A 27,286-nucleotide genomic window follows, 5' to 3' on the forward strand; every position below is an offset into this window, starting at 1 on the left:
AATCGAAAGAATATGTTAAAATCCCATGAAAACGATTACTATTAGTATAGACATGCAAAATAACGATAGTATTGCTTCGTATCAGCCAACTCTTCTGCATATTGATTAATTTATAGTAAAATATTCTGTTTTCCTGAATGACAATTTTACAAATGTTGAATCCTTAGTTCTGCTGTAACTCAACATCTGCTTACATATGATCGATTTTCTGATTCATGATGATTATCAAGTACAATGATTTAGATAAACGCGCTAATCTAAACACCTTTCAAAACATAATTACAGCATAAAGACATGATTGATTATTCTTATTTCTCGTTTTCATGTCTATAATTAGTGAAGCGCACCGTAGATTTTTTTCATTTTCTCAAAGAATGACTTCATTCAATCACACACAATCTTCTGAAAATCTCTAGGATATATAGATAACATGGTTATTATCTTCGCAATATGCTGCAATAATGGTGACTGATGATTGTTGTGACCAAAGAAGCATGCTAATAAGTCTGGCACCGTAAGAAGTGACAATTTCCATAGATATAGAAAGTATTCCATTTCCTTCTTTACCCTTGTCCCTAACAATGAAATATCCAATTTGTCAGTATTCTACTTGCTTATGTTAAATCAAACTCATATATATGTATATCCATTTTTGAAGTATATATATAGTAACTAAAAAGATGTATCTGTTATCGCGAGTACATTAGCATATAATAGTGGAAAATGCAAGTATTTATCCATCATTTGTGATGGGATAAGAATAGAAATTCGAAAAAATATCATTACTAGCCTAAAATGACTAGAGTTGAGATTGAAATAGAAAACCTTCATGATATCATATTTTTCTTGTTATCCTTTAAGATTCGATGAAATAATGGTAATTGTAGACAACATCGGGCATCAATAGCAAAGCTCTTAGTGCCAAAGAAAAATGAACAACCAAGAGTACATTATTCGATGTATGGCGGATATTGAAACAAACATTCAAACAATCAGTAGTATCAGCAGTAACACTGGTCAACACTATAGTAATATACCTGCGAAATACAAATAGATACTATAATTAATCGTGAAAGTAGAAATGCCCCATTGCTGTAGTTTACATTACAAAATAAGTATTTCGATGCAAAATATCTGTGATTTTCTCAATTCTGCTATTGATAATTATTATTTTGAAAGTTCCTTTATCCAAAGTGTACAGACACGTGTGAATGAGAAATGGATAGTGGATGGCTGGATTTCACTCATTTTCAGTAATAGAAAATGTGTAGTATTGCAATTCGATAATGGAATATTTATGAATCAAGGATTTGTCCTCAATGAGCAAAAAGTAGTGATGGTAATTGGAAGTTACATCTTTGATGGTATCCCGTATAATGAACAATTTTTAGTGGAAGGAATAGTGGATATGGATCATGGAAGTCGATTTGAAGGACTGATATTGAGAGAAAACGAAGGTAAAATTGGAATTCCATTTGGATATGGTGAAATGTATAATGATGATGGAATATTGGTGTACAAAGGCATAATGATCAATTGGAAACGATTTGGCTATGGAACGAGTTATCATAATAATGGTTTGATTGAATATGAAGGATATTGGTGTGATGATAATCGATTTGGAATTGGAATCGTGTATGATCGAAAAAGAAGATTGATAAAGGATTGTATATGGTATAATGGAATTGAAAGTGATATTGAATATGAAGGAGATGGAAGCAAACCATTGAATATCGGAATGAAACATTTGAAACTGAGTAACAATTGTGTATTGGTTGATTGGGATGTTTCATTGTTTTACAATTTGGAATCAATCGAAATCGGCAATGAATGTTTTGGATCAGTGAAAACATTCAAAATGGATGAATTGGATCGATTGAAAACTATCAAAATCGGAAGCAATTCATTTACTCAGAGTAAGAAATATTATGGAGATGATGAATCGAAATCATTCCACATATTGAATTGTGAATCATTGGAATCCATTCAAATTGGTCAATATAGTTTCAGTGATTTTGGAGGCGACTTTGAATTGAAAAATCTACCACAATTACAATCCATTCAAATTGGTACAATTGGCAGTAAATCATGCAATTTCTATTATAGTTCATTTGTGATTCGAGGTACTACTATAATATTCAATGTTTGAATGCATAGATCTTCCAAATCTACAATCCATTACATTAGGTAATCGTGCATTCTCAGATTCCCTATCAACAATAATTGAAAGTATTGAATGAATTCGAATGAGTTGATTGATGTAGATCTTCCATCATTACAATCCATTCAACTCGGTGAAAGTGCACTTGCTGGAAAACATTCTGATAAATCATGCTTACTGATAATACGAAGTAATACTGAATTGAAATGAATTGATTAACTGTAGATCTTCCAATTCTAACATCCATCAATACTGAAAAACATAGTTTCTGTTATCCTCGTGTAGTGACATTGAAAAGTATTTCTGAATATTGAATATTGATAGTATTTAGATATTCCAAATCTTCGAAATGTCGATTTACCTGAATCATTTTACTCTCTTATATTGCCAGATGTTAAAAGTATATATTCAGCTAACTGTTATTTTTAGATGTTAACCATCAATTAGCTCAATTGTTTCCTACCACTACGAATAATTACAGTTTCATTCAATCTATAGATTCTACAGTGACTTCGATAATCATTCCAGATTGGACATGTAATGATAATGATTATGTGACATTTGATTTCTCGCGATTTTCCACGTTAGAATCAATTGAAATTGGAAACAATTGTTTTGGATCAGTGGAAAAATTCAAAATCGATGGATTGAGTCGATTGAAAACTATCAAAATAGGAAGCTATTCATTTACTCAAAAGAAGAAGTATTGGGGAAGTAAAGAATGGAAATCATTCCAAATATTGAATTGTAGATTATTGGAATCCTTTCAAATTGGAGAATTTAGTTTCAGTGATTTTGCTGGAGACTTTGAATTGAAGAATCTACCACAATTACAATCCATTCAAATTGGTACAATTGGCAGTAAATCATGCAATTTCTATTATAGTGATCTAAAAATTGATGGTATTGATATAATAGTGAGTATTTCAAATTATTAGATCTGCCAAATCTGCAATCCATTACATTTGGTGATTACGCATTTTTAGAGACTACATTTATAGTAATCGAAAGTATGGAGAAATGAAAATGTTATGATAATGTAGATCTTCCATCATTACAATCCATTCAACTTTGTGAGAGTGCGCTTTGTGGACAATTGGAAAACAGAAATAATGCATTGTATATGCGAGGTAATAAAACAAGGAATAAATTGATTGACTGTAGATTTGCCAAATCTAACGTCTATTATTAATGCTAAAAAAGGAGGTTTTGATAATATTTGTTCAGTAATATTAAAAAGTAATTCTAACTATTGGAAATAAATGCATTTAGATATTCCAAATCTTCAAAATGTTGATCTCCCTCGCTCATTTTATTATGTTCAAGAAAAATCAATTTCAAGTATTGCTCTCTTGCTTGAATTTTATTCTTAGATGTTTCTTCTATTCTCGCTGATCTTGTTCAAATCAATGACGACCCTTTTTTATTTCATTAATTTGACTAATCTAAAGGATATATGTATGATGATTTGACATTTACACCCTATTCTTTGTTATATCTATTATTAGTCCATTATATCTTTGCTTTTGCTATTTATACAGTCAATTTAAAAGTAGATTATCTCTATTTTAATCAGATATGATTGTAATTAACTCAATAGTACTATTTGTCGGATAATGCCATGAATCTATTAATAATCACTTTTGGGACTGTTTTCCAAATTTCTGTGGAGCTGCTGACATTGCATATCTTTACAATTAGAATTGCAGTACGTGTTTAGCGAGCAGTACACGTAGTTAGTATATGTAATTCGCGTCAAATACGACATGTGAAAGGACGATTGACATCACTCCTCTCTACAACTATCTGGAATCAATCACATTCCAATTGATTATATTAATATCAAGTTGATTAATTATTGCTTTGTAATGAATTGAGAAGCAAGCAAATAAATGATTGTTCCATTGATTGAGAGGTAAACTCACACTTACTTTCAATACAATTCTATCGGATTCAATTACATTTAAGTTTCACTGCCCTAGTTTATCAGTTCTACTCCGATCTCGACGTTTTTATTTGCAATGATTTATTCCTATTCGATGTTTTAAATAAACAGCAATCATTGTATTGTAATGCGTTGTACTGTATTTTTTATCTACTCTTTTATTAGTGGAACCATAAATGCGAATCGTGATAGCAAATCAATCGATTTGAACCTTTTCATTCTGTCACTGTCATGTACAATATTGCTTGTTTGCAGCAACCAGTTTACTATCAATAATTAACAAATCTTAGATAAAACCTATTCACATTATCAATTGAATTGTGGGGAGATTGGATTGATTTAGAAGTGTTTAGTATGCGACAATTGCTTTATTGGATTAACGATAATTAACCATGATGAATTGAAACAACAATCAGAATTCAGAACCATTGTAGTAATAATCAGAAAACCATATTCTCAGGTAGGATTGACCATTACATGAAAAAAATGTCTTTATCATGATCTATAATTGTTTGAAAACAATCAGGCAGTTATAATGTTTTGATGCAATACAGAATGGTATACTTTTCAATTTAAATCGATTTTCCCAATCAAAGAAAACAATACATTCAATTCCTATATACCATTCACATTCATTCACTAATTTACCATATCGATCATACACTTTTCCAATTCCAAATCGATTATCATCACACCAATATCCTTCATATTCAATCAAACCATTATTATGATAACTCGTTCCATAGCCAAATCGTTTCCAATTGATCATTATACCCTTGTACATCAAGAATCCATCATCATCATACATTTCACCATATCCAAATAGAATTCCAATATTACCTTCGTTTTCTGCCAATATCAATCCTTCAAATCGACTTCCATGATCCAAATCCACGATTCCTTCTACTACTACTACTATGGATTGTTCTTCATTATATGAAATAGCACCAATTTGATGATTTCCAAACACTTTCAACACTTTCTGTTCATTGAGTACAAATCCTTGATCCATGAATACTCCATTATCGAATTGCAATACTATACATTCTCTATTACTCAATATGAGTGAAATCCAGCCATTTGGTTTCATTTCTTTACCCAAGAATCCCTGCACATTTTGAATTATGGAACTATCAATATGATAGTCGTTAAAACAGAATTGGCAAAATCAGCAATGTTTTGCATCAAACGATAATATTATGGAATTACACTTATTCCACAATTTCAACAAGAATCTTGGTATAATATATAGGTCTTATAATAGTATTATAAAAATGGCGCCTCACGCGCGGAGACCTTTGGCCGAAAAGGCGGCCAAAGATGCCCTCCAGACCCACTCAACTACAAGCTGGTCGTCCGAAGTCACCCCTCAAACCCCATCTACCATTGCTCACTATAGTGCACTTGGTTTTCTTTGGCTTTCATAAGAAATAGGGGCAACTACATTGCCCCGAAAGAAATCGGAGATTCCTCCCTAAATAAGGGTCGAAAAATAAGCTTAGCTTGCCTTGGCTGCCTCAAAGACCACGGTGCAAAACGCATGCAAACTGATAGCTGCCATTTTCTACCCTGTTGACCAAAGCGAATTATAACTCGTCTTTACTGCATACTCTTCAATCGGTAATGCCCGAATGTCAGTGTGTGCACGTTGTCGTCCAAGATCCATCGTTTGTTGTTCGTGCAAGTCATGAGGGTCTTGGTTTGTTCCCTCGTGATAATATCGAAGGCCTGGTTGTTGATGCGTTTGAAGCTGCCTTGCTCACTGCATCTCCCTTCTTTTCTGCCTCAAAAGCAAGTTTGTACAAATCGATGTTCTTCACGCTCATTCTCTCACCATCGATCACCACATTACGAGGAACTCCCTTTGCTGCATTGTTCACAACATGCTTTTCATCCACGAGGCAGAACATCTTCGGTCTCAGTCCAACAAACTCCTTGATACGATGTCCGTTGTGCTCGTCCTTGAAGATAGGGCCAGGCAGCTTCTTGTTGAAGTTGAGGAACGATTCCAATGAAGGGAACTTGCTCTTGTTCACTTCATGCTCATAGTACTTCACGTGTTCTCCATAGAAGTAGCTCGTGTTGTCCAATTCCGAGAAGCCGAATGACTTGTACATGTCACACATCTTGTAAACGATATTACTCTTATCACTCAGCTACACGATGAGTGAGTCCGTGTCCTGTCCCGATAACTTCACGTTATCGAATGTGTTCTTGAACATATTGTAGTAAAAATCGTAGATGATGTGTTTGGACATGTCGAGAATGGCAAACCCGATGAAGAATGGCTTCTCGACCTTTCTTACCGGTGTATTCAACTTGATGCCGATCAGATTCTCGGAATACATGGTAGTTCCAGCAATCATGTGATACCCATGCTTCTGAATGATGGCCTCGCGTTCATTCCATGTGATAGCAAACTTCACTTTCATCCGTTTCAACCCAGTCTCCACGAATTTGCCATAGGTCGAGTTTGCCAACAGCTTGTACAGGTTCTTCTCCACGGTGGTCTTAGACTTCGCTCGTTTCTCACTCAGCATGTTCACATATTCGAATATGAATAGTGCCTGCTTGAATCGAATGAGGTGGTGAATGTGTGTGACACGATATCCCTGTTGAACACCAAGTTGCAACAGTGAGTAATGCACGAGATACTTTTGACGAGGCACAAGATCACAGATGAGCTTCGGCGTATTCACCTCTTTCACTTTGTCCACAATGTCGTTCTTCTCAGCATACTTCTTGATTCCATCAGAGTACATGCCTGCCTTCTGTACGGGGAAGAATGGCAGATCATTGAACTTGTCGTGGAGTTCCACTGGTGCCTCGATGTCACACTCGACGAAGAATCCATACTTGCCGAACGTCTTGAGTGATTGCACCCATCCATTCGGGTCACGATTGATCTTCTCCATCACTTCTCGTCGCTCGGGTACACCCACCAACTCATAAGGCATCATTCGATGCATGGCTCCACCATACAGGTTGTTGGCGTCCAGGTAGTAGATGCCTTCACTGCACGCCGTTGCTTGCTTCTTGTTGTCAATGTCAACCTTGGCATGTCGTTTCACGATCTGTGTGATACCTCCTCGCAGGTTCTTCAACAATAGCATGAAGTCATCGACTTCATTTGTTTCCATCAATCGAATGCCCTTGCTATCATAGAATTCACCCATGCGGTTCAAGAACACTTTCACCAGTTGTTTCTCGGCGAGTCCCTCATTCGCGTTGATGTGCATGATGTACTGAGCCCACTTCCTTGCGAGGGTCATGAGGCTACTCTCACTATGATCGCCCTCCATTGTGACCTTCAAGAATAGCGAATATGCCATTTGTGGTGCTGTGATGTAATGCATTGGATCAACACCGAATGCATTCAGTGTGGTATTTCGGAAATGCTCGAATGCATCAGCCATGAGAGTCACATCGAGTACATTGTACAATTCGTAATATTCACCCCATGTCTTGATATCGAAGGTCTTCCACAGCTTCACCATGTGATCATATTCGTCTTGTGGCATCATCTCTCCCTTCATATCATCAATGCATTGCTCACGAGATGGAATGACGGTATTGTTCAATGACTCGTATGATTTGATGAGACTGTAGAACATGGGTTCCTTCCGTGTCAACAAATCGATGTTATTGTCACTCCATTGCTTGCCTCGAGACTCGCAGTACTTGCATTGTTGTTGTTTGGTGTGCACGTACAAATCGAGGTTGCCCCCAAGTGTCTGTGCAACGATGGAACGCAGTGGACTGCTGATGAGTTTCAACGAGTCCTTGAATTGAATGCCATTGTACTCAATCTGCATTTTTTTGTCTTCAGTGATGGGAATGACTTCCAAATCTCCAGGCATTGTGGCGATGAGTTTCATGATGAATGTGAAATCGTAGTTAGACCCATTGTGGAAGTAGACTGGCAAACGATAGTTCTTCTTGTTGAACGAGAGCTGCAGGTTACACTTGGTACAACAGGTGCAAATGTACTGCCCAGCTTTGAAGCTGCATATCCCTCCTTCCCTGTGGTGTATTCACCTGCCACATGTGCATGATGTCTAACCTTGGGCACTTTCATAGAATCGTCAATTTCCCCGTCGTCCAGTTTCACATGGCAGAAGGGACACACGGTTGTTGCACGAAAGACCCTCTCGATGCTCGGAGAGTTCTCGAGGGGAAATTCATTGAACAGATATGACTTCAGACTCTCGTGCAATTGTGTGAGATAGTCCATGAAAGGACAAAGCTCTTCTTCGCTCTTGTGTGGTGTATGGAAGACTCGTAGCTGGGTATCAATGGCTGGAATGCGTGACACGGCTAGACAGGATAACATGACTCGCTTGTGTGTGTTCTTGTCATCAATGGCTGACTCGAAGTCAGCGTACACGACGACAGCTGCTGGCATTTCGTATCACTGGTTTGTGAATCGTAACCGAGTTTCCTCGTTCGACAAGTCGTACTCTTCGCTTTCATTGACGAGTTCTCGATGTGCTTGTACTTCGTGAGCATGAACGGCTTTGCAAGATCCGAAGAAGTCGTCACAGAATCTGCACTTCGTGTTTCTTGCGAGATTTCTATAATTCTTCGCATCACTCTGACGAAAGATACGATGTTTGAAACCGCTCAAATCCTTGATGTACAAGAAGTGCTTGGGGTTTTTCCCCCTCTTGTGTGTCATTCACGATGCAAAGCGATACACTTCCTCCATTGCCATTCGGCTTGTATATCTGAGAGCTCGTGAATAAATCTACTTACCCTTGGTCTTGTCATCGTATCCAGGTAAGAGAGTGAATTCGAAGACATTGAAAGAGACTTTCAACAGTTCTTCCAATCTCGCAAAATTCTCTTCACTTTGATCGAATGCCTTGTTATCGCGAATGTCCATTGCTACCTCCACCTCATGAATTGTCACTCCGAATACCTTGTACTTGTCAGGTTGTTTCCACCACTTGTTGTACACACTCGCATCGCATATGTTGCGATTTGTGATGATCTTGTGTCCGCCTTCACTTGCCAGAATGAGATATCGTTGCAGGCATCGGTTGTCATAGATATTGGGGGTGACCGCTGTCTGTCCAAAGATCAAAGGTGTATGATGTTTTTAACCCACGAATGTACGAAGTGGGAACATTTCGACATGGAAACCGATCCAATTACAGTACTCAAATCCACTTCCTTCGATCTCCTGTTCCTTCATGGCATTTTTGAACCATTTCAGATAATCCTCCAACCACTCGTCGTTGCGTTCTCGGCGTATAATACGAAGGTGTCCCAATCGATCATCGGTGTGATTGAGTGTCTTGGCTTCTCCGGCATGTGTCCACATGAGATTGTATGCTATGATAGTGATAATACACTGGGATAATCGCGCATGTTATTCAAGATGTACTTCTTCGCTACCTCATTGAACTGATCCATCTCGTTCATCATCGAGTTTATCGGTTCCACTTCCTCTTCGCTCTTTCCATCCGGTAGTCGAACCCATAGTCTTTTGTCACCATCGTTCTTGAGACGAAAGTCCTTCTTGGTTCGTTTCTCATTTATCCATTCCTTGTACATGTTCTTATCTATGGTATGATAATACATGAGTGTATATCCGAGTGACGAGTCGATCACATCCGACAAGCGTCCTTCTGCGACTTTGCAATTGAACGGAGTGAAGAACTTGTTTCGTCGTGTTTGACGTCTCTTCTTTACCGTATTCATGAATTCAGGCAACGGTTGTTTTCGCTTCTCACCGAATTCATGTCCATTCCACTCATATTCGAGATATCGCTCGTTCCATGTCTTGCTTCCAACAATCAGATACTTACGCTCTCCTTTGGGATCACCAACTCGTTTCCGAGGAATTGCTTGTTTTGGTTTCTTTGTTGCCTCCATTGACCTCATATTCTCATCCATACCTTGTTTGACACATACACTCGTGAATCAGGAATGGTCTGATCGGTGAACTTCCCATCGATCATTTAATACTTGACTCCCAATCGCTTCCAGATTTGAGTGTCAATCTTGATCTTTCGTCTAGTCTCAGGGTTGATAGTATATCCGTCGCAATGAGTATCCATTTATATATAGGTGACAAATTCTTTAAGTGACCAAAGTGAAAAATGTATGAATTGGAAATAGTTAGCAGATTTCCGACCTAGAATGGGAAAATAGCATGTCCGTCTTCTTCATATTCGAATTCATCGATGTCGATGTAATCAGACTCGGACGACGAATCGTTCGAATCATCGTTCTAATCGTCCATGAATATCTTCTTGATGTTCCAATCATTATCGTACACTTCGGACTTTTCTTTGCTCATCTTCACCCATTTGCCGCCTCGTGGTCTATAGTTGTCATGGAGTAACTCAGTATACACAGATTTTCCAATAATCGTGAAACGATTACTGGGAGAAATAAAACTCGATTTGGGAACGTACTTCGTGATATTCGGTGGCATAGGTGTATCGTACAAGTGATTCAATTTCTCGTCGTACTTGAATCCATGCTTGAGAAGGTTCCAGAATCGAACTCCGTTGATTTGAATTTCTCGTCCTGTATTGGGGTTCAATGTGTGAGTAGGTCTATTCATTTATATATTTATATATTTATATAAATATATTTATCTATTTTAACCCCAGTTCACGTTTTGATTAAATGAAATACAAGAAAACAGAGAACAACACATGGTCTTCCCTGGCACGCACTTGGGAGGACGAGAATATCGAACTCGCCGATATCATTATCCATACCAAGTATCCGATCAATTCCGAGAGACTATTCGGATTCAGTGTTCGTACCCCACAATCGAATGTGAACTGTGGTTTGATCTTGCACGACTATGATTGCATCGAGATGATTCTAGATAATACTTACTCTCCCTTGTTTACCGAGGATGAATGGGAGTATCTATTGCCTCAATTGAAATCCAATGGTCTGCTGGATGTACCTCTAAATGTGTTTTGAAGGAATGATTTACTGCCTCATTACATTATTGGTGTAATGACCGAGAATCGTGCGGTTTATTTCTTCTCGAACTACTATGTACGCGTGGTCTATAGGTGGTGAATGATGAAGTGCCGCCCGAGTTGTCTGATCTGTTTATCGATGATGGCGCGTGTCTGAAGGGTGTGTATGTCAAACACTATGAACCAAATCAACCAAAGTAAATTGAATCAATCAATGTCGTACATATTCAGCAGCAATCCAAACAACTACACGTTCAGGAAGCTTGATAACATATTCATCAATATGCCCGAAAACGACGGCAAACATGCCCTCATTCGTGAGACAGTGGATGGCGTTCCTCAATATTCATGGATAACACATTCTGGTTGTTTTGTGAAAGTCAATAATGTCACACTGTTTGAACATACACACATATCCACTCAACCATTCAATAATCAATGCCAATTCCAATTATCTTCGGCTTTATATCTGATAATCACATCGATTCCATGTTACAATGAGAATAATACCCTATTCAAACATTGTGATTCCATCGAATCGATTGTGGATAAGGGATACAAGGTGAGTGTTTCAATGGATGGTGTGTCATTGCTCGATGTGCCATTCATCGATACACTCAACAATCTTGTGACCCTTTTCTATACCAAACTGGTAAATGGAATCGAATGGACAAGTGAGAGTCATACGATCTCTGCATTCACGAATATCCCTTCTCTTGTATGTTTGGGAGGTGTGAAGAGCATCACGATCGTTTTCAAACACTTGAGCGAGGTTGTTGTTGCTTCTTCTTCTTCTTCTTCTTCTGGGTGCTCGTAACAGGTCGATGTGACCTTGCTGCCTCTCTCAATGCATTGGGTTCCTTACCATTCTTGGATCGAGTCATGGGTGGTGCTGGTTGTGGTTTGCATTTGCTAGCCAGCAGTTTCCAATCATAACACTTCTATGTGCTATCGCTTTCCACATTCTTCACTTCGTACATCAATGGCATGATGTGATCGTCAATGTCAACAACTTCAACCAAGTCCTAAGACCATTTGATCGTCAATGATCGCTTTTCCAGAATGCGAGGTCTTCGTGTCACTCCAACATAATCACCCACATCGAATTGAGGTGTTGTGTCCTTTGCTGTCATGTTGGATGGTTCTGTTTTCTCCGTGTACAAGATATCGTTGTTGTTGTTAAGCCAAATGTCATTGGGTATATATCCAGTGTCTCTGTTCTTCCTTCCATTATGTCTACGAACTGCACCATCGATCAAATCAAACCATACACCTTTCCATTGATTGAATGGAAGGAAGGAATCATGATGTGTTCCTTGATATCTCGAATTGCTCGTTCAGCTAGTACTGCCTTGTTCGCTGAATCCATGTGATATATGGTGATATCATACTTGTTCAAGATGTTGGTACGAAAGATGGCATTGGTGAATTCGGTACCTCGATCCGAGCAACTATACTTTGATGATTCACCATATGTTTGAATGATGTCCTTCATCGCATGAATGACTTCTGTAACACTCTTGCTCTTCAGTTTCCGAGTCATCAGGTATTTCGAATATCCATCAATCCATACAAGGACATATTTGTATCCACGATTCTTGTAGAATCCAGTACTCTATTGTGATCCTAACACTTCCTGTATCGATTTGTGTTGTTTGGAAGAGAAATCGATAAGATCGATGAAGTATATGTTTCTCTTGAATCCACTGATGATCATTCGAGTTGCACCTCTTCGTTTTGGTGGTTTCCATAGTTCCTTGATCTCATTCATGCTCCACACACACCTCGACAAATGAATCGCTTTATTCAAGGAATGAATAAGTTGTGTCAGAGGAAGAATCACAAACTGGTTATAGACTCGAAATGCCTTTTCTCCACTATACACTATTTCAAATAGAGCATCACTCGCATTCAACATTGCAATGATCGTAACGATATCATATGCACCTCGTGAAATCGATAGAGTATGGAGACTGGATCCAAATACACTCATAACTTGTAGCCATTGTGGAAATTGAAAATGTAGTATTAATCATGGTGTTCGGAATGGCAATGATTTCAGTCAGTATATAATAACCAGGCGAGATCGTTACCTCTTCACCATGGGTGTTTGTCACCACATTGATTGAGTCCACAATATTGAACATGACTTGATTGGGTTTGAATAGCACAGTCATGGAAGTGATAAATGGATTTCTGAACTTGTAAGGATTGATTGAATCGAATAAACCATTGATAGGTGAATCTTGTATGAGAATGGAATAATACATGTTCTTTCTTTACCAAAGACACTCATGACTTGCACCGATAGCAAGCGTTGGATCTTGGACGACAACGTGCATACACTGGCGTTCGGTCATTACCGAATTGAAGTAAGGTAAGCAATCTTTCACTTTGGACAGCTGGGCCGAAAAAGGCAGCCAAGGTCGCGCGAGTGATGCGTGGGCATAAAGGTAGCCAGAGAGATAATGACCGAAAATGGACAGCAAAGATGTCGCTCATTAGCCCCTTTTCTCTTGAAAGGCAAAAAATACAAGTGGCAAAATCACCCCCAGACCCCGACTTTAGGGGCTTCGCGCGTTTTTGAATTTTCTGAAGATAGAGTCCGAGCGGCATCTTCGGTTTTCGCGCTCTCGTAGATGGGGTCGGAAAGGCAACTTTGACCGAAAAAAAGCAGCCAAGGTTGCGCGCGTGTTTTGCGTCATTTCCCTACTACTAATGCAGTTTTAGTTTGACAATCTTACCAAATTGTATCGATCCGCATATACCACATTCCATTCAATACCCTTTTTGTAGGAATAGAAAGGTCATTCTCGTTAATCACCAATAGCTGTGTAATCTTTACAAAAATAGTCATATACTACAAATCAATCCATAGAGTGATAGTAAATAGTTGAAATATGTACAATTTGCGTAGAATAATGATGTAAGGATTATACTGGAATCAAATAGAGAAGATTCGTTTTTTCATGGTTTTGGCCATTTTGTCATTATTGATGGAAATATCTACGGATTCTGGAATTCAATCAAGTTGTATTATCGAAATAAAACCATTAAACGTGTCTCATGACCTGGGAAAGGAATCTGGGTTTGAGGTTGATATTTGGAATTGGTGTATTACCAATCAATTTCCCATTAGTACTATAGATAAGACTGATAGTGAGAATGTGATTCTGAATATTGGTTCTCCACATCAAGGTTACACTATTCAAACGAAGATGAAAGATGGAAAATTGAACGGGAAAGCTGTTATCAAAACAATGAACAATACGATAATAGCAGAATTCGAATATCGAAGTAATGAGATAAAAGGACAATGTAAATTGTATTATGATTCAGGCGAATTATATTTTGAAGGGAATCTTGAAGATGGATATCGTCAAGGATTTGGAAAAGAGTATGATAAGAATGGGAATGTGATATTTGAAGGTAGGTATGAAAAAGGATGTCGAGGCAATCATTGTGAAAGAATGGATGGAATGAAAGGTTATTGGAAAGAATTGGATGGGAATGGAAATGTGATTTCGATTTGTCAAAAGAATGAAAAAGGAATGAATGAAGGATTGTGCTACTATTTTGAATCAGGATCACTTCAACGAGTCAGTATTTGGGAAAACAATGAAGAAATATCGATTTTATATCGATTTGAAAATGATGAAATGATAGAATACAAAAATGGTGTAAAGTGTTTTGAAGGATATTATTATGGTTCAATAGAGATAGGGTTTTATCGGATATATGGGAAGGAATATGACGAAGAAGGCCAAAATGTGATTTATGAAGGTGATTATAAGAATAGGAAACGGTATGGACAAGGAACATCATATAAAATCAACAATGAAATAGAATATAAAGGAGAATGGGTGAAAGGAATACCAAAATCAAAGTATATACTGTTATTTGCAGTGATTCCAGTAATATTCGGGCTATGTATTGTTGTATTGGCATTCATTTTACCAATACCAACATTCTTGCAGTGGTTAATAATGTTAGCAGTAATCATTTGTGGATTAATATTCCTTGATTATATGCTTAAGAGCCTAAATCAAGCGAACTTAGTAACAATAGATTTTGAACCTAAAGTGTTGAGTATGAAGCCTAAATATGAAGAGAAACTTGTTATTTTTGAAGATGAATGTTATTCTGAAGTGAAAATATTCAAAATTGATGGATTGGATCGATTGAAAACTATCAAAATCGGAAGCAATTCATTTACTCAGAAAAAGAATGATTGGAGAAATGATGAATCAAAATCATTCCACATATTGAATTGTGAATCATTGAAATCCATTCAAATTGGTCAATATAGTTTCAGTGATTTTGCTGGAGATTTTGAATTGAAGAATCTACCACAATTACGATCCATTCAAATTGGTACAATTGGCAGTAAATCTTGCAATTTCTATGGTAGTTCATTTGTGATTCGAGGTATTGATATGATATTGAATAGTTGAATGATGCATAGATCTTCCAAATCTACAATCCATTACATTAGGTTATGCTGCATTCAATAGATCCTTTTCAACAATAATTGAAAGTATTGAATGAATTTAAATGAAATGATTGATGTAGATCTTCCATCATTACAATCCATTCAACTTGGTTGGCGTGCACTTGAAGGAAGAAATAATGAATCAAGTTCCTTGACACTTCGAAGTAATAATGAATGGATTGTAAATGATATGCTTTGTAGATCTTCCAAATCTAAAATCAATAACTTCTGTTTATTGGAGTTTCTTTTATCCTTGTGTAGTGACATTGGAAAGTATTTCTGAATATTGATATTGATAGTATTTAGATATTCCAAATCTTCGAAATGTCAATCTACTTGGTTCTTTCCTACATGTTCGATCGAAATCAATTTCGAGTATAGTTTGATTGATCTGATTTGATTCATAGATGTTTCTTCCATTCTCGCTAATCTTGTCGAAATCAAGCATTAAATCTATAATATTGATTTGATTTGATTTGTTCAGTGATTCGTCATTGTTTAGGAACATTTCCATTGATTGATTGTTTGATTATTTGTTTGTTTCAAACCGATTCTGGATCACAATTCATGATTCTATAATTATCAAAATATCAATCAATCCTGCCTGATTATTATGATGTTCTTCTTTACCATTTTAACAATGATACTGAATTATGATTGTTGCGTCAATTCATATTTTCTTTGATCCATTTTACCATATATGACCCAACTTTCACACATTGGACCTGTGCAAACTAGTCCAATTTACCTTATACAAATCAAATGATGGTCTAAGTAGTAGATTCGCCTTATTGTAGTCATCAATACTCATATCACTGTTTTATGTGATTCCTAACTTTGTAGTTTTAGGAAAACAACAAGTTGTTATTACTCAATACGATACCATATGGGAGTGTAGCAGTTACTCTATGCCAGCTGTTAATAAGATCACGTTATTGCTTTTTGAATGAACAATTTGTTTTTCCCAGTTATCTTGTGATTATTATTTGTGCACTACGAATACCTAAATCATATTTTAGTGATAATGATACCGTTATTTGTTTCAAATGAGGTTAAAACCCCATTGTATCCAATTATGAATTGTGTTTTCATTCAGAAATCAAAATGATATTTGATTTCACTTAAACGTAAAACATGATTTTGATCATAACGATGAGTTATGACACTTTTATGCAGTTTATTTTTCTTTATTCCTTTCATTTTTACAAATTACGAATAGTCATATTATTCGCACGATTATGTTACATATAAAATATAACCTCTTCACCTTTCTCTTCATTTTACACACAAATGCTTATTTATTACTCTTTTGATATGTGACAATTATCTACTCTAAACACCGTATAGACTCTATGTCACATTTATAATAAATAGTACAATATTATTTCTTATTATGTGAATTCAGCACTAGAACCTAAATCACTATTTTGATATGAATCATCTTATCTATTAATAACTCTAGGAACAGCAAGACCATATCATTTTATGGTTTTTCATCTTGTGTTTTGCAGTACCCTCATATATATATATATATATATATATATTGGAACTGATATCATTTGACTGTTTTGAGTAGAACCTTGTATAAATGGTACAATGGCAGGTGTGCACGGTAATCAATGCTTTTCGCATGTTACAAAAATGAAATACCAAGACTTAAATTTCGGTTCGTTATGAGACCACGAAACAGCTTGAACGGGCATGTTTTTCAATTGTTGAAATCATTTCTCTTTTTACAAACAATGATTAAACCTTTACAGCCTTCTTCGTACTCTCCTTCTTGGACAGACTCTTCTTTGACGGTGTGGCTCTCGCACTCTTTCCCTTCACGCCACCCACAGCCTTCGCTCTTCCAGTCACACGAACCAAAACGAAGGCAACAATAGCAATATTGATAATCGCAATGATCACCAAAATGATGATCATCACAATAGGCATACAATATCCAGAAACCGGACCCCATTCTCCGTCGTTTTTACCAAGGTTACAAGCTCTCCTCTCAGTACCCACGTAGGCTCCGCCCAGAGCGCAATCGTATTCAAAGATTTTTCCAACCTCAGTGGTATCGAAATGTCCCACCGCCTTGCATGTTCCCTTCTTCACAGAAATGGAAATCTCAGTAAGAGCCGAACCAACCTGGTTCTTTCCATAGATCGTGAAGGTTCTCACAAAACTTCCTCCGTGGGAATTCCAGTAATTTCTCCGGTCTTGGCGTTCAGCTCCAATCCAGTGGGCAGGAAGGTGTTCTCAGCCAAATAAAACTCTTCAATGATGTTTTCATATTTGGGAGCATCGATATGGGCTTCAACATCCTTAATAAGGTCGAATCTCCCCGATTTGTAAAGCATTTTTGCGGGAATCTTCTGCACGCAGTACTTGTTGTTGATCTCACCCAGCTGACCATTTGAGCAAGTACGGTACGAATATCCACGATATCCCTCCTCGCAACTAGCAGGCGAGATTTCTCCCTCTCCCACAGAAGGATAGTCGCCGATTCCAGGACACACTCCAGTTCCGCTAGGCTTGCAGTACTGAAGCATAATCGAGCTGAAAGACACCACACCATTAGCAGGCACATCCACTTCATACTTGAGCTGCTTGAATCCAGCAATTCCAACAGGCACACCCCAAGCAATTCGTCTCAAAGCCTGCGTGGACTGACCCGTAACAGCCAACGAGGAAATATACTCCTCCTCGCTGGACATACGGACATAGAGAGAGAATCCAAAACCAGTACGAGAATACACGGTCTGCATGGCGAAGCTGTTGAATTTGGTTTCCTCCAGGTTCTCTGCCTCCCAGTCAATATAAGTTCCCTGAGTGTTCGCCTGACTTCCGTAGGTCGTGGGATTCAGATCGAACAAGTTTTCGATTTCAGTGTTAGAGACGGGCGATCCAGTAATAACCGAGTATGTATCCACAAGAATCGAACACTCGTTCACTCCGAACACACCCGTAGCATCGAACACGATCTTATTCGAAGAGGACTGGCCGAGAGGACGATGGATTTCGAATGCCATCATGTTCTTTCCATTCGTTCCACCAACCGTAGTCATGATCACATGGAACTTGGAAGGCGTGTCCACATCATGGACAGCAAGCGACTGCGATTCCTCGTTGAAGTTCTTTTCCAAATTGAAGCGAGCCACCTTGCGGCCATTGAAATAGGCAACAATACCTCCAGCATACTTGACCTGAACATTCAATACAGAATAGCTGTTGATGTCAGGAATATCGACTTGATGACGCACATAGGTAGTGACTCTGGCATTCGTCGTAAACTCGCTGGTCTTCTTTGACTGCCAAGCAGAATCATCAAAGTCAAGAGAGGGCCAATTCTCGACAGTATCAAAGCTGATCTTCCATTCAGAATAATCGAACTGGAACGGGAGGTAAGAAGAAAACATCGTGCTAATAGAGGGCGTGTCATCGGGCATCTGTCCCATTTCGAAGATCATTGTACCCATATCCACAGTCAGATAGTATCCAGCAGGATTGGTCCAACCATCACTGAGGGAATCAAACAACTGCAAGGTGTAAATATTATCCGCCAAGCAAGAATCCACATAGTTCAGACCGGAGGCTATGATGAATACTGTATTAAATGAAATAAGGGTTCCGCTCGTGCCAGCTCCCTGGAACAGCTTGTAAGAAGCCTCGTAAGGCCAGCTATCAGTGCGTACCACCAAAGTAATCAAAGACTTTCCTCCCGTGCAAATCAGGACAGTAAGAGAGAAGGAAGCAGTGGAAGTGCCTCCAGTCAGCTTGTTGGCAGTGATCGAGTAAGAGGTGGTCGTCATCTCAGCAGTGGCAGTTCCAGAAATCATACCAGTACTAGGATTTAGAACAACTCCAGCAGGAAGAGCAGGAGTGATCTGGAAGTTGTAGTAATAAGCAGAGTTCGGATAGACTTCTCCCATTTCAATATCCTTGTAGATGGTAGTAGCAGCATACGAAAGATCAGGAACGGTCATTGTGGTGTATACCGAGCTCAGATCCAGAGTATTGAACTTTCAGTAGCATTCAGAAGTATCACCAGTAGCAAAGTTCTCAAAGCGATACTCATGATAGGCCTTGTTGTTCTGGAAATAGATCGTGTGAGCCTGACCAGCTTGGGACCACGTGAGACCAGTCACAGTGGTTAAAGTAGTCCACTCATCACTTCCACTACGAGCCTTCAACACAAACTGACGAACTTGCTGAGTGTTTTGTGTATAATACAGCTTGATAGTAATAGAGTTGATCCATTCATGTCGATCATTGTTGAAGGCAATGTTGTAATAGTTATTAGCACACGAAGAATAGTATACTGTGTGTGAATAGTATTGGTTCAACAAGGATGAAGGGTATCCACTAATTGCACTGTAAGAGATAGTGTAGTCAAAGACACGAGATTCCTTTGACTCGCACATCAATCGAAGAGCACCATCGAAGATCGCCTCCTTCTGGTTTGCATTGGCAGCAACAATTCCAATAGCGATGGTATTCGATCCCTGCTGGATGTAGTTCACAGCAGCGGTATCTCCAACTTGAACCGTCTTGATGGGAAGGGAAATCTGGTGATAGAGAGTGTTCGTGTAAATGTTGTCAGCATAACTCGAAGTGCTGATCGTAGCATCCGTCAATCCCTTTCTGAACGCTTCGTGTCCATTCAGATAGACAATGCATCCATACTTGAACTTGATGGAAAGAACGAATCCAGCAATGTTGTTGATATCCGCCACATTGAACGTCTTTTTGTACAGCTGGATCTGGTTGGAGGAATCGGGATAGTTGCTGTCATTTCCCTCAGTCTATCCTTCAGTGGAAGTCGACGAATACCAATCAGCAGGAACTTCTCCATGCTTGTAATGCCAGCTAGAATGGGGCTGAATGGAATACTGAGCATTGAAAGTACGACTCGTAGGGAAGCCGACATTTGTATCATATCTCATACGAAGAATCGTTTCCATCTGAGTACCAGACAAAACAGCGCGGACATAGAGATGGGAAACAGCATTCCAATAAGTAGAGGTGGATCCAACAGTCACTTCATACTTGGAATTCGTAACACAAGTAATGCTACTCCAATCCTCATTATTAACCTGACCCGAGTAGGCAGCAACAGACATAACCACCTGCTGATTCGTAGTATCCTTGATTTCGAAACTCTCACTTGTAGCACTCGATCCATAGGTACGAAGAACGTTGATGACTGTTCCAGCACATTCCTGAATAATAAGGGTAAAAGTTCCAGTGTAGGTGTTTCCAAGAACAACCGAAGACACAGTAACTGTCACACCCGACACAGCATTGGCCACAACTCCAGTAATCACGCAAGTGGCAGCATCAATAGAGAGTCCTTCAGGAAGATTCTGAGCTGTGCAAGAAGTAAACTCGGTAATATCAGGCTTAACATACACCTCTTCGTATTTGGCCCAGAATGTGTAAGTATTGGGAGTGAATGTAATCGAGGTAGGAATCGCTATTACACAGGTCAGAGGCTGCATTTCGTAGACGTTCGAATAGGTGGTACTGCTACTCTCGATAGTAAAACGATATTAAGGATAAAGTCCAGCATAGAAATAGCATCCAAACGTTTGATATGTGCTCGACTCATAAGCAGCTCCAGAGACACTGATCACATTTGTCCACTGCGAATTATCGTTCGATCCTTGCCAAGTGAAGGTACTAGGCGCAGATGTAGCAGATGTGTAAGGCCATACACGGACAGAGTTGATGTAAGCCTTATCACCATTGAGAGAATAGGTTACAGTTGCAGGGAAGTCTGTGGAGTCAATACTGTAGTAAGTAGATCTCGACCAGTCATAAATACTAGCAACATACGATCCTTGGATGGAAGACATGGAGGCATCATCAGAATAGATGAAACAGTTGCCATCCGTAGTAGAAGAAGCCAAAATAGTAAGATAAGCATTGAAATCGACGTTGGTTTGCGCAGTATAGAAATGGACTTCAACAGCCAGAATCGATTGCTGGGCAGCCACTTCAGTACCAGGACGAATAAATCCATGGTAAGCAATATCAGGGTATTTTCCACTCGCAGTAGTACCAGCAGAAATAGGTCCAGCAGGCATGTTATCACGATAGACTTCGGCTCCATTGATATAGGCAACCACTCTAGCCTTGTAGTACAATTTAACATTGTAAGCAGCCATGTTTGCAAGACCCACAAACTGCTTGCGGAAGTACTGAGTACCGGTCGCAGTCGTAGTCACAGAGCCAAGGGTAGCATCCGACCAAGTGCTGTCAGAGAACGAATAATCAGTCCAGCCATCAGTAATCGATCCAGAGGTCATCTTCCAAGTAGCATCCTTGTCGATACCATAGTACAAAGACACAGTATAAGTTTCTTTACGCTTATCAACCATAAAATTCTTGAATACTACATTACCGTGCTTTCCATAAATAGCAAGAGAAGCTCCGTTATACCAAGAGTCACCATAAGAATCAATCATCTCAACGGTGTATTGGTTGTTGGTGGAGGTAGTCAGGCATCGTTCAATAGTTCGAGTTTCATAGTTCGCAAAATTAGTTCCCGTATACAGCAAGGTAGATCCAGAATATACCTTGAACGACTCTTCATATGCATACATCGAGCCGCACTTCTTAATGAATTTCACGTACGTCTCTCCAGTAGTACAAGTTAGGTCACTTAGCGCAATGGCAACTAGAGATCAATTTCAGAACAAAGATATACTCAGCAATAACAATATCAGAGTCAATATCATCTTGTTAACTCACAAAAAAGATTATCAAATTTAAATATTTATGAATATTTATGAATATTAATAGAAGATATAATAAGGACACAGAGGCCCATATTACTACCCAATCATTTCAACAATAAAGACAAAAATAGTCTATAATTTTGGAAATGACACTATTCACTTTTTGATCTATATTCGATATTCGATAAATAGAGAATTGAATACTGACAAAAATAAGATGTACAACTGTAGCTAAGAAAAGCTATAGATGGTTGTACATATAATTAAAATTCTTGAGTTTCTATTGGCTATAAATTTAAAACGGACCACAATTGGGACAAGATTGTACATAATCGTCTATTTGTGGTAATAATAATTACACAATCATTTTGTGGAAGGAATAATAGGCGTATGGAGTTCTATCTAGTATATTCCACTGATCAGAAAGGGCCCATACTATATACTGACCCTGTTCTATATCAATTAGCATGTAAAAAAAGGAAACAATTGTTGGCAGTCCGTGTTTGTTCTTCTCTCCCATGCTTAATCTGTAGAAACGTAACGTAAAAAAGAGAATGAAGGTCGAAAAAAGGCCAGTTGTGCCTCAAGCGAAGTGGATTGTTGTAGATTCCATCAAATATAAAGACAATGACTTTACTAAAGTTAAAGTGTTGTATCATAGAATCCTATCGAAATAATGTGAGTGCTAGTTGTCTTTTATGTTTGGTGGGAATAAATATTGTTTATCAAATATGGTCTCTTATGCTTTTTTTACAAGTTACTGCCTTTATAGGAAAGTATTTATTTTATGCTACGTATAAAATTCGTTTGTATAAGTAAGACAAACGAATACATAGTAATAAGATAAAATAGTTATGTTCGTTCAAAGCGCCAGTTCATTGTTTTTAACCCTCTCAGGTGATTACGTATTCAATATTTGATTACCTGGTATTGATGATCACACGAATATATTGATGAATGTTTTTTGACGCAGTCTAATGTATGGCTGGTAAAGTTTTGTGTGTAGAAGACGTTATGTCCAATAATAACGTTAATAATAATATAGAGTTGAATACTGTTTTAACAATTGTGAACTATTTGGGTGGTGATACTTTAATGTCTGTGTATATATGGAATTGTGTTGTAGCGAATCCGTGAAATACACTCAATATTACATTTTAGAAATATGAGAGTTTATAGAATATCAAATTCGGCATAAGGAGAATGACCCTACAAATAGGTATTTTTAGTTCATGCAGGGCTATTAAATCATTGGATAATACAGTAGAGAAGCAAAATATGAAATTGTAGAGAACAACAGAACATATTATTCAGATGGTACACTCTGATACAAAATACTATTTCGATCATTTCATACGTTTCTTAACAAGGAATCCAAAACACAGAACGTAGAAATACACGTTCGATTGAGGTGAAGAAATACGAAATATACTTTTTTCGCATGCCAATGAATGAACCCACATATTTAAAAAAAAGAGGATATCAAAAGTACAAAGAAAACTAGAAACATTTAAGGCACAAATCAAGTTAACATAAGAAATAGTAGTAGAAGTATATCTTCATACCGAAGTAGTCGTAATAGTTTACAACATTCAAAACCCAGTAATCAGCTGATCAGTGATATACTGTGGATTACAAACAGTGTTTCACATTCAATTTTTAAGGAATAGAACCACAATGAAAGTCAGTACCATGTCCTCTGCATTTAACATACTCTCTTTCCAGATCTTACAAGCTAAAGTGAAAAATCAGCATTCTATCCTTATTACTCAGGTAGATTATTGGTTCTTCCATCCATTGTGAAATTGCCTAAAAACAATACAACAGGTACAAATGTGAATCAAAAAGCGATATTCGGGTGGATTCTTTTACCTCGATTGTAGTTCATAGTAATCATGTCAATAATGAGGTAGATAGAATTATTCAATCTGATTTTTCGCTTATTACACAAGTAGTTTGTATTTTAACACATTTCGCGTAGGAAGGGAACTTTTGGACATGGTTGTCAAGAAACTGGATAGAACGACGTGCAGTAGTTTCGTAAAGCCGTAGATAACGCTGAGTACACACTTAAGGTTGCATACACTTTTACGATTCTTCAAAGCGCTCGTTGTTGATACTAATTCTATTATGGATAGGGAGATCAGAAAACTGGAAAAAAGACTTACGAAATCATTGTAATTTATTAAATAGTGTATGGAACGGTACTTTTCTTCCTACCACTTAGTGTCAGATAACACTCCATGGTATGACTCATCTAATTCATCCAATTCGGAATCTAAGGTGTCTCATGATGGTACAGGGAACGATCCATATGGAGAAGTCGGTATCTCTGATTTAGTATGAAAGTCGCTGAACGAGTGAGTCAGGAAAATGTGGAAGAAAAAATGAACGAATGCTGCGAGACAACGTGTACGCGATCGAGATTCTCGCGTCTACTGGACAGGGAATAGTTATCGAGAACGGCGAGTGTTCACATCCTGTGCTCTGCTTAGGCAACATGCCGTGCTATGCACGCAGAAGACGAAGGCGCTGCTTCCGCAATTTGGAAAATGTTCGGTACGCTGCCGTTTTGTTTACGATGAATGGAGCGACCCGATGGAGGTCGCTGGCAGTGAACGGTGACAACAGATAGCAGACGATGTAACACAAAAGGTTACGAAGTCTGGTGGAGCAGAACTATATGCCGCTGTTGGATCATAGAGGAAGCCATGTGTCGCAGTGGGAAACACGTTTATTCATAGGGTTATCTATGAGGTGGTGTTGTCAATGGCACTAATTGTTTTTTGAAAACTTCGTGCAAGGTGTTGGGATAATGGGTTGAAGCCAATAATTGACCTGTTATTTTATAGTTGAGTAAATATTATATTTAGAAAGTATATTAGTGTGATTAACTTTAAAAGTATGTACAAAGAATAATGGTAGGTGTATTAAATAAACAAAAGCAATACAAAGCACAGAATACACAATTATCATAAAATGGAATTATTTGAAAAATAAGGAGTTTATATTGGAATTACTATTAACATGAGTAATTCAATCATACACATCTTCGATTCTAATTGGAATGTTTAACAAAAGTAGAATTATAGTCTAATGGTAAAAGAAAAACACGAAAACTAAGCTCTATAAAGATTTCGATCAAGCATATTTGAGTGATTCAAGTAAATTACATTTCGAACATTTGGATTATCTATATACTACCAATACTCAGTGTTTATAAGTATTCTCCATGGTTACAACATGAGGATGACGGAAACTTCATTTTTCAGAGTTGATAATAAAGGGTTAGATTTTGAAAATCTATGCATTACCCAAATATTCAATATCATGTCAATACCTCGAACCATAAAGAAGTTGGCCTAATAGTAATTGTATGAATCACTTCCAATAATACCAATTTCTATCGATTCCAATGATTCACAATTCAATATGTGGAATGATTTTGATATATCTTTTCCCCTGTTATTCTTTTTCTGAGAAAATAAATTGTTTCCGATTTTGATCGTTTTCAATCGATTCAATCCATCGATTTGGAATGTTTTCACTGATCCAAAACATTCATCGCCGATTTCGATTGATTTCAAATTATACAACAATGAAACATCCCAATCAACCAATACACAATTGTTACTCAGTTTCAAATGTTTCATTCCGATATTCAGTGGTTTGCTTCCATCTCCTTCATATTTTTCATCAATAATACTTTCAATTCCATTATACCATTCACATTCATTCACTAATTTACCATATCGATCATAGACTTTTCCAATTCCAAATCGCTTATCATCACACCAATATCCTTCATATTCAATACATCCATTATTATGATAACTCGTTCCATATCCAAATCGTTTCCAATTGATCAGTATTCCCTTGTACACCAATATTCCATCATCATCATACATTTCACCATATCCAAATGGAATTCCCAATTTGTTTTCTGTCAATACCAACCCTTCAAATCGACTTCCATGATCCAAATCCACGATTCCTTCTACTACTATGGATTGTTCTTCATTATATGAAATAGCACCAATTTGATGATTTCCAAACACTTTCAACACTTTCTGCTCATTGACCACAAATCCTTGATTCATGAATACTCCACTCCATTTCATTCCACAACCCAGTTTCCCCCACTTTTTTCCCCTTTTCCCCACTCCCCCAATCCACCTGATTCCAACAAACACTCCAATAAAACAACTCTCTTTCCATGAATCCAAACAGTGCGATCATCGCTATCGCCAGAATCACAAAAGAACCGCCGCTCGAAACCTCCATTTCCGCGGTTTTCTCCGCCTCACAATGCAAAACCACGTGATTCGCTTCGTTCTTCCGAATTTCCCGCTCGATTTCTTCGCACCTTCCCTTCCCGCCCTCCACCTTCACTCGCACTTTTCCCTCCTTCACCTCCTTCACTTCGAAACTCCCGCCGCGCGTCACTTTCCCCGTTTTCCGGCCTTCTTTTCCCTCCACCACTACCTTCATCCCCGCGGGAATCGCACCCTCGCTCTCCACCACGCCGCTCACGCGCCCCGCGGTTCTCTCCCGCAGACTCACGAACTTCACGTCCCGCACGTCCCCCGCGGTTATCTCGATCTCCTGCACCGCGGGAATCACGTGCTCCTCCCCCAGCACTTGGAGGGAAAACCGCTCGCCCGGCTTCAGCCCGCGCACGCGGAAGTTTCCCTCCAAATCCGTGCTCGCCGACTCCCGGATTCCCGCGGGACTCTCCGCGATGATTTTTTTCCGCGGGAGCGGCTGCCCGGTCAGCGTAACGACCGACCCGAACGCGCTGAACGCGATTCGCTCCCCCTGCAATGAAACGCCCGACTCGTCGCCCTCCGCCACGTCGACCGTCTGCCCCGCGGGGAGGAACCGGAACTCCTTCAGCTGCGCGTGCAGGTAGTAACGCCCCGGGAACAAGGGACCGAAAACCGCGGAACCGTCGCTCCGCGAAACGCCCGTGAGCTTGGCGGTTTCGCTGGAGAGCGCCAATAA

General features: G+C 38.5%; 3 protein-coding genes across 3 annotated transcripts; all 3 read right to left on the reverse strand.

Moving 5' to 3' along the window:
- Positions 1-4,608: 4,608 nt before the first annotated feature.
- Positions 4,609-5,196, reverse strand: GSBLH_T00001198001 (uncharacterized protein; the record flags this gene model as incomplete). Its single annotated transcript, XM_013039560.1, has 1 exon — positions 4,609-5,196. One exon carries the CDS (start codon positions 5,194-5,196, stop codon positions 4,609-4,611), a length of 588 nt encoding a protein of 195 aa, XP_012895014.1.
- Positions 5,197-17,716: 12,520 nt separating this feature from the next.
- Positions 17,717-18,958, reverse strand: GSBLH_T00001201001 (uncharacterized protein; the record flags this gene model as incomplete). The annotated part of the gene is made up of 1 exon (XM_013039561.1): positions 17,717-18,958. The coding sequence occupies one exon, from the start codon at positions 18,956-18,958 to the stop codon at positions 17,717-17,719; it is 1,242 nt and encodes a 413-aa protein (XP_012895015.1).
- Positions 18,959-26,356: 7,398 nt separating this feature from the next.
- GSBLH_T00001202001 (uncharacterized protein) lies at positions 26,357-26,773 on the reverse strand (the record flags this gene model as incomplete). Its single annotated transcript, XM_013039562.1, has 1 exon — positions 26,357-26,773. One exon carries the CDS (start codon positions 26,771-26,773, stop codon positions 26,357-26,359), a length of 417 nt encoding a protein of 138 aa, XP_012895016.1.
- Between the last annotated feature and the right edge of the window lie 513 nt (positions 26,774-27,286).

The sequence above is a fragment of the Blastocystis hominis genome (assembly GCF_000151665.1).
Source record: "Blastocystis hominis, Singapore isolate B (sub-type 7) whole genome shotgun sequence assembly, scaffold_1".
NCBI classification, from domain to species: domain Eukaryota; class Bigyra; order Opalinata; family Blastocystidae; genus Blastocystis; species Blastocystis hominis.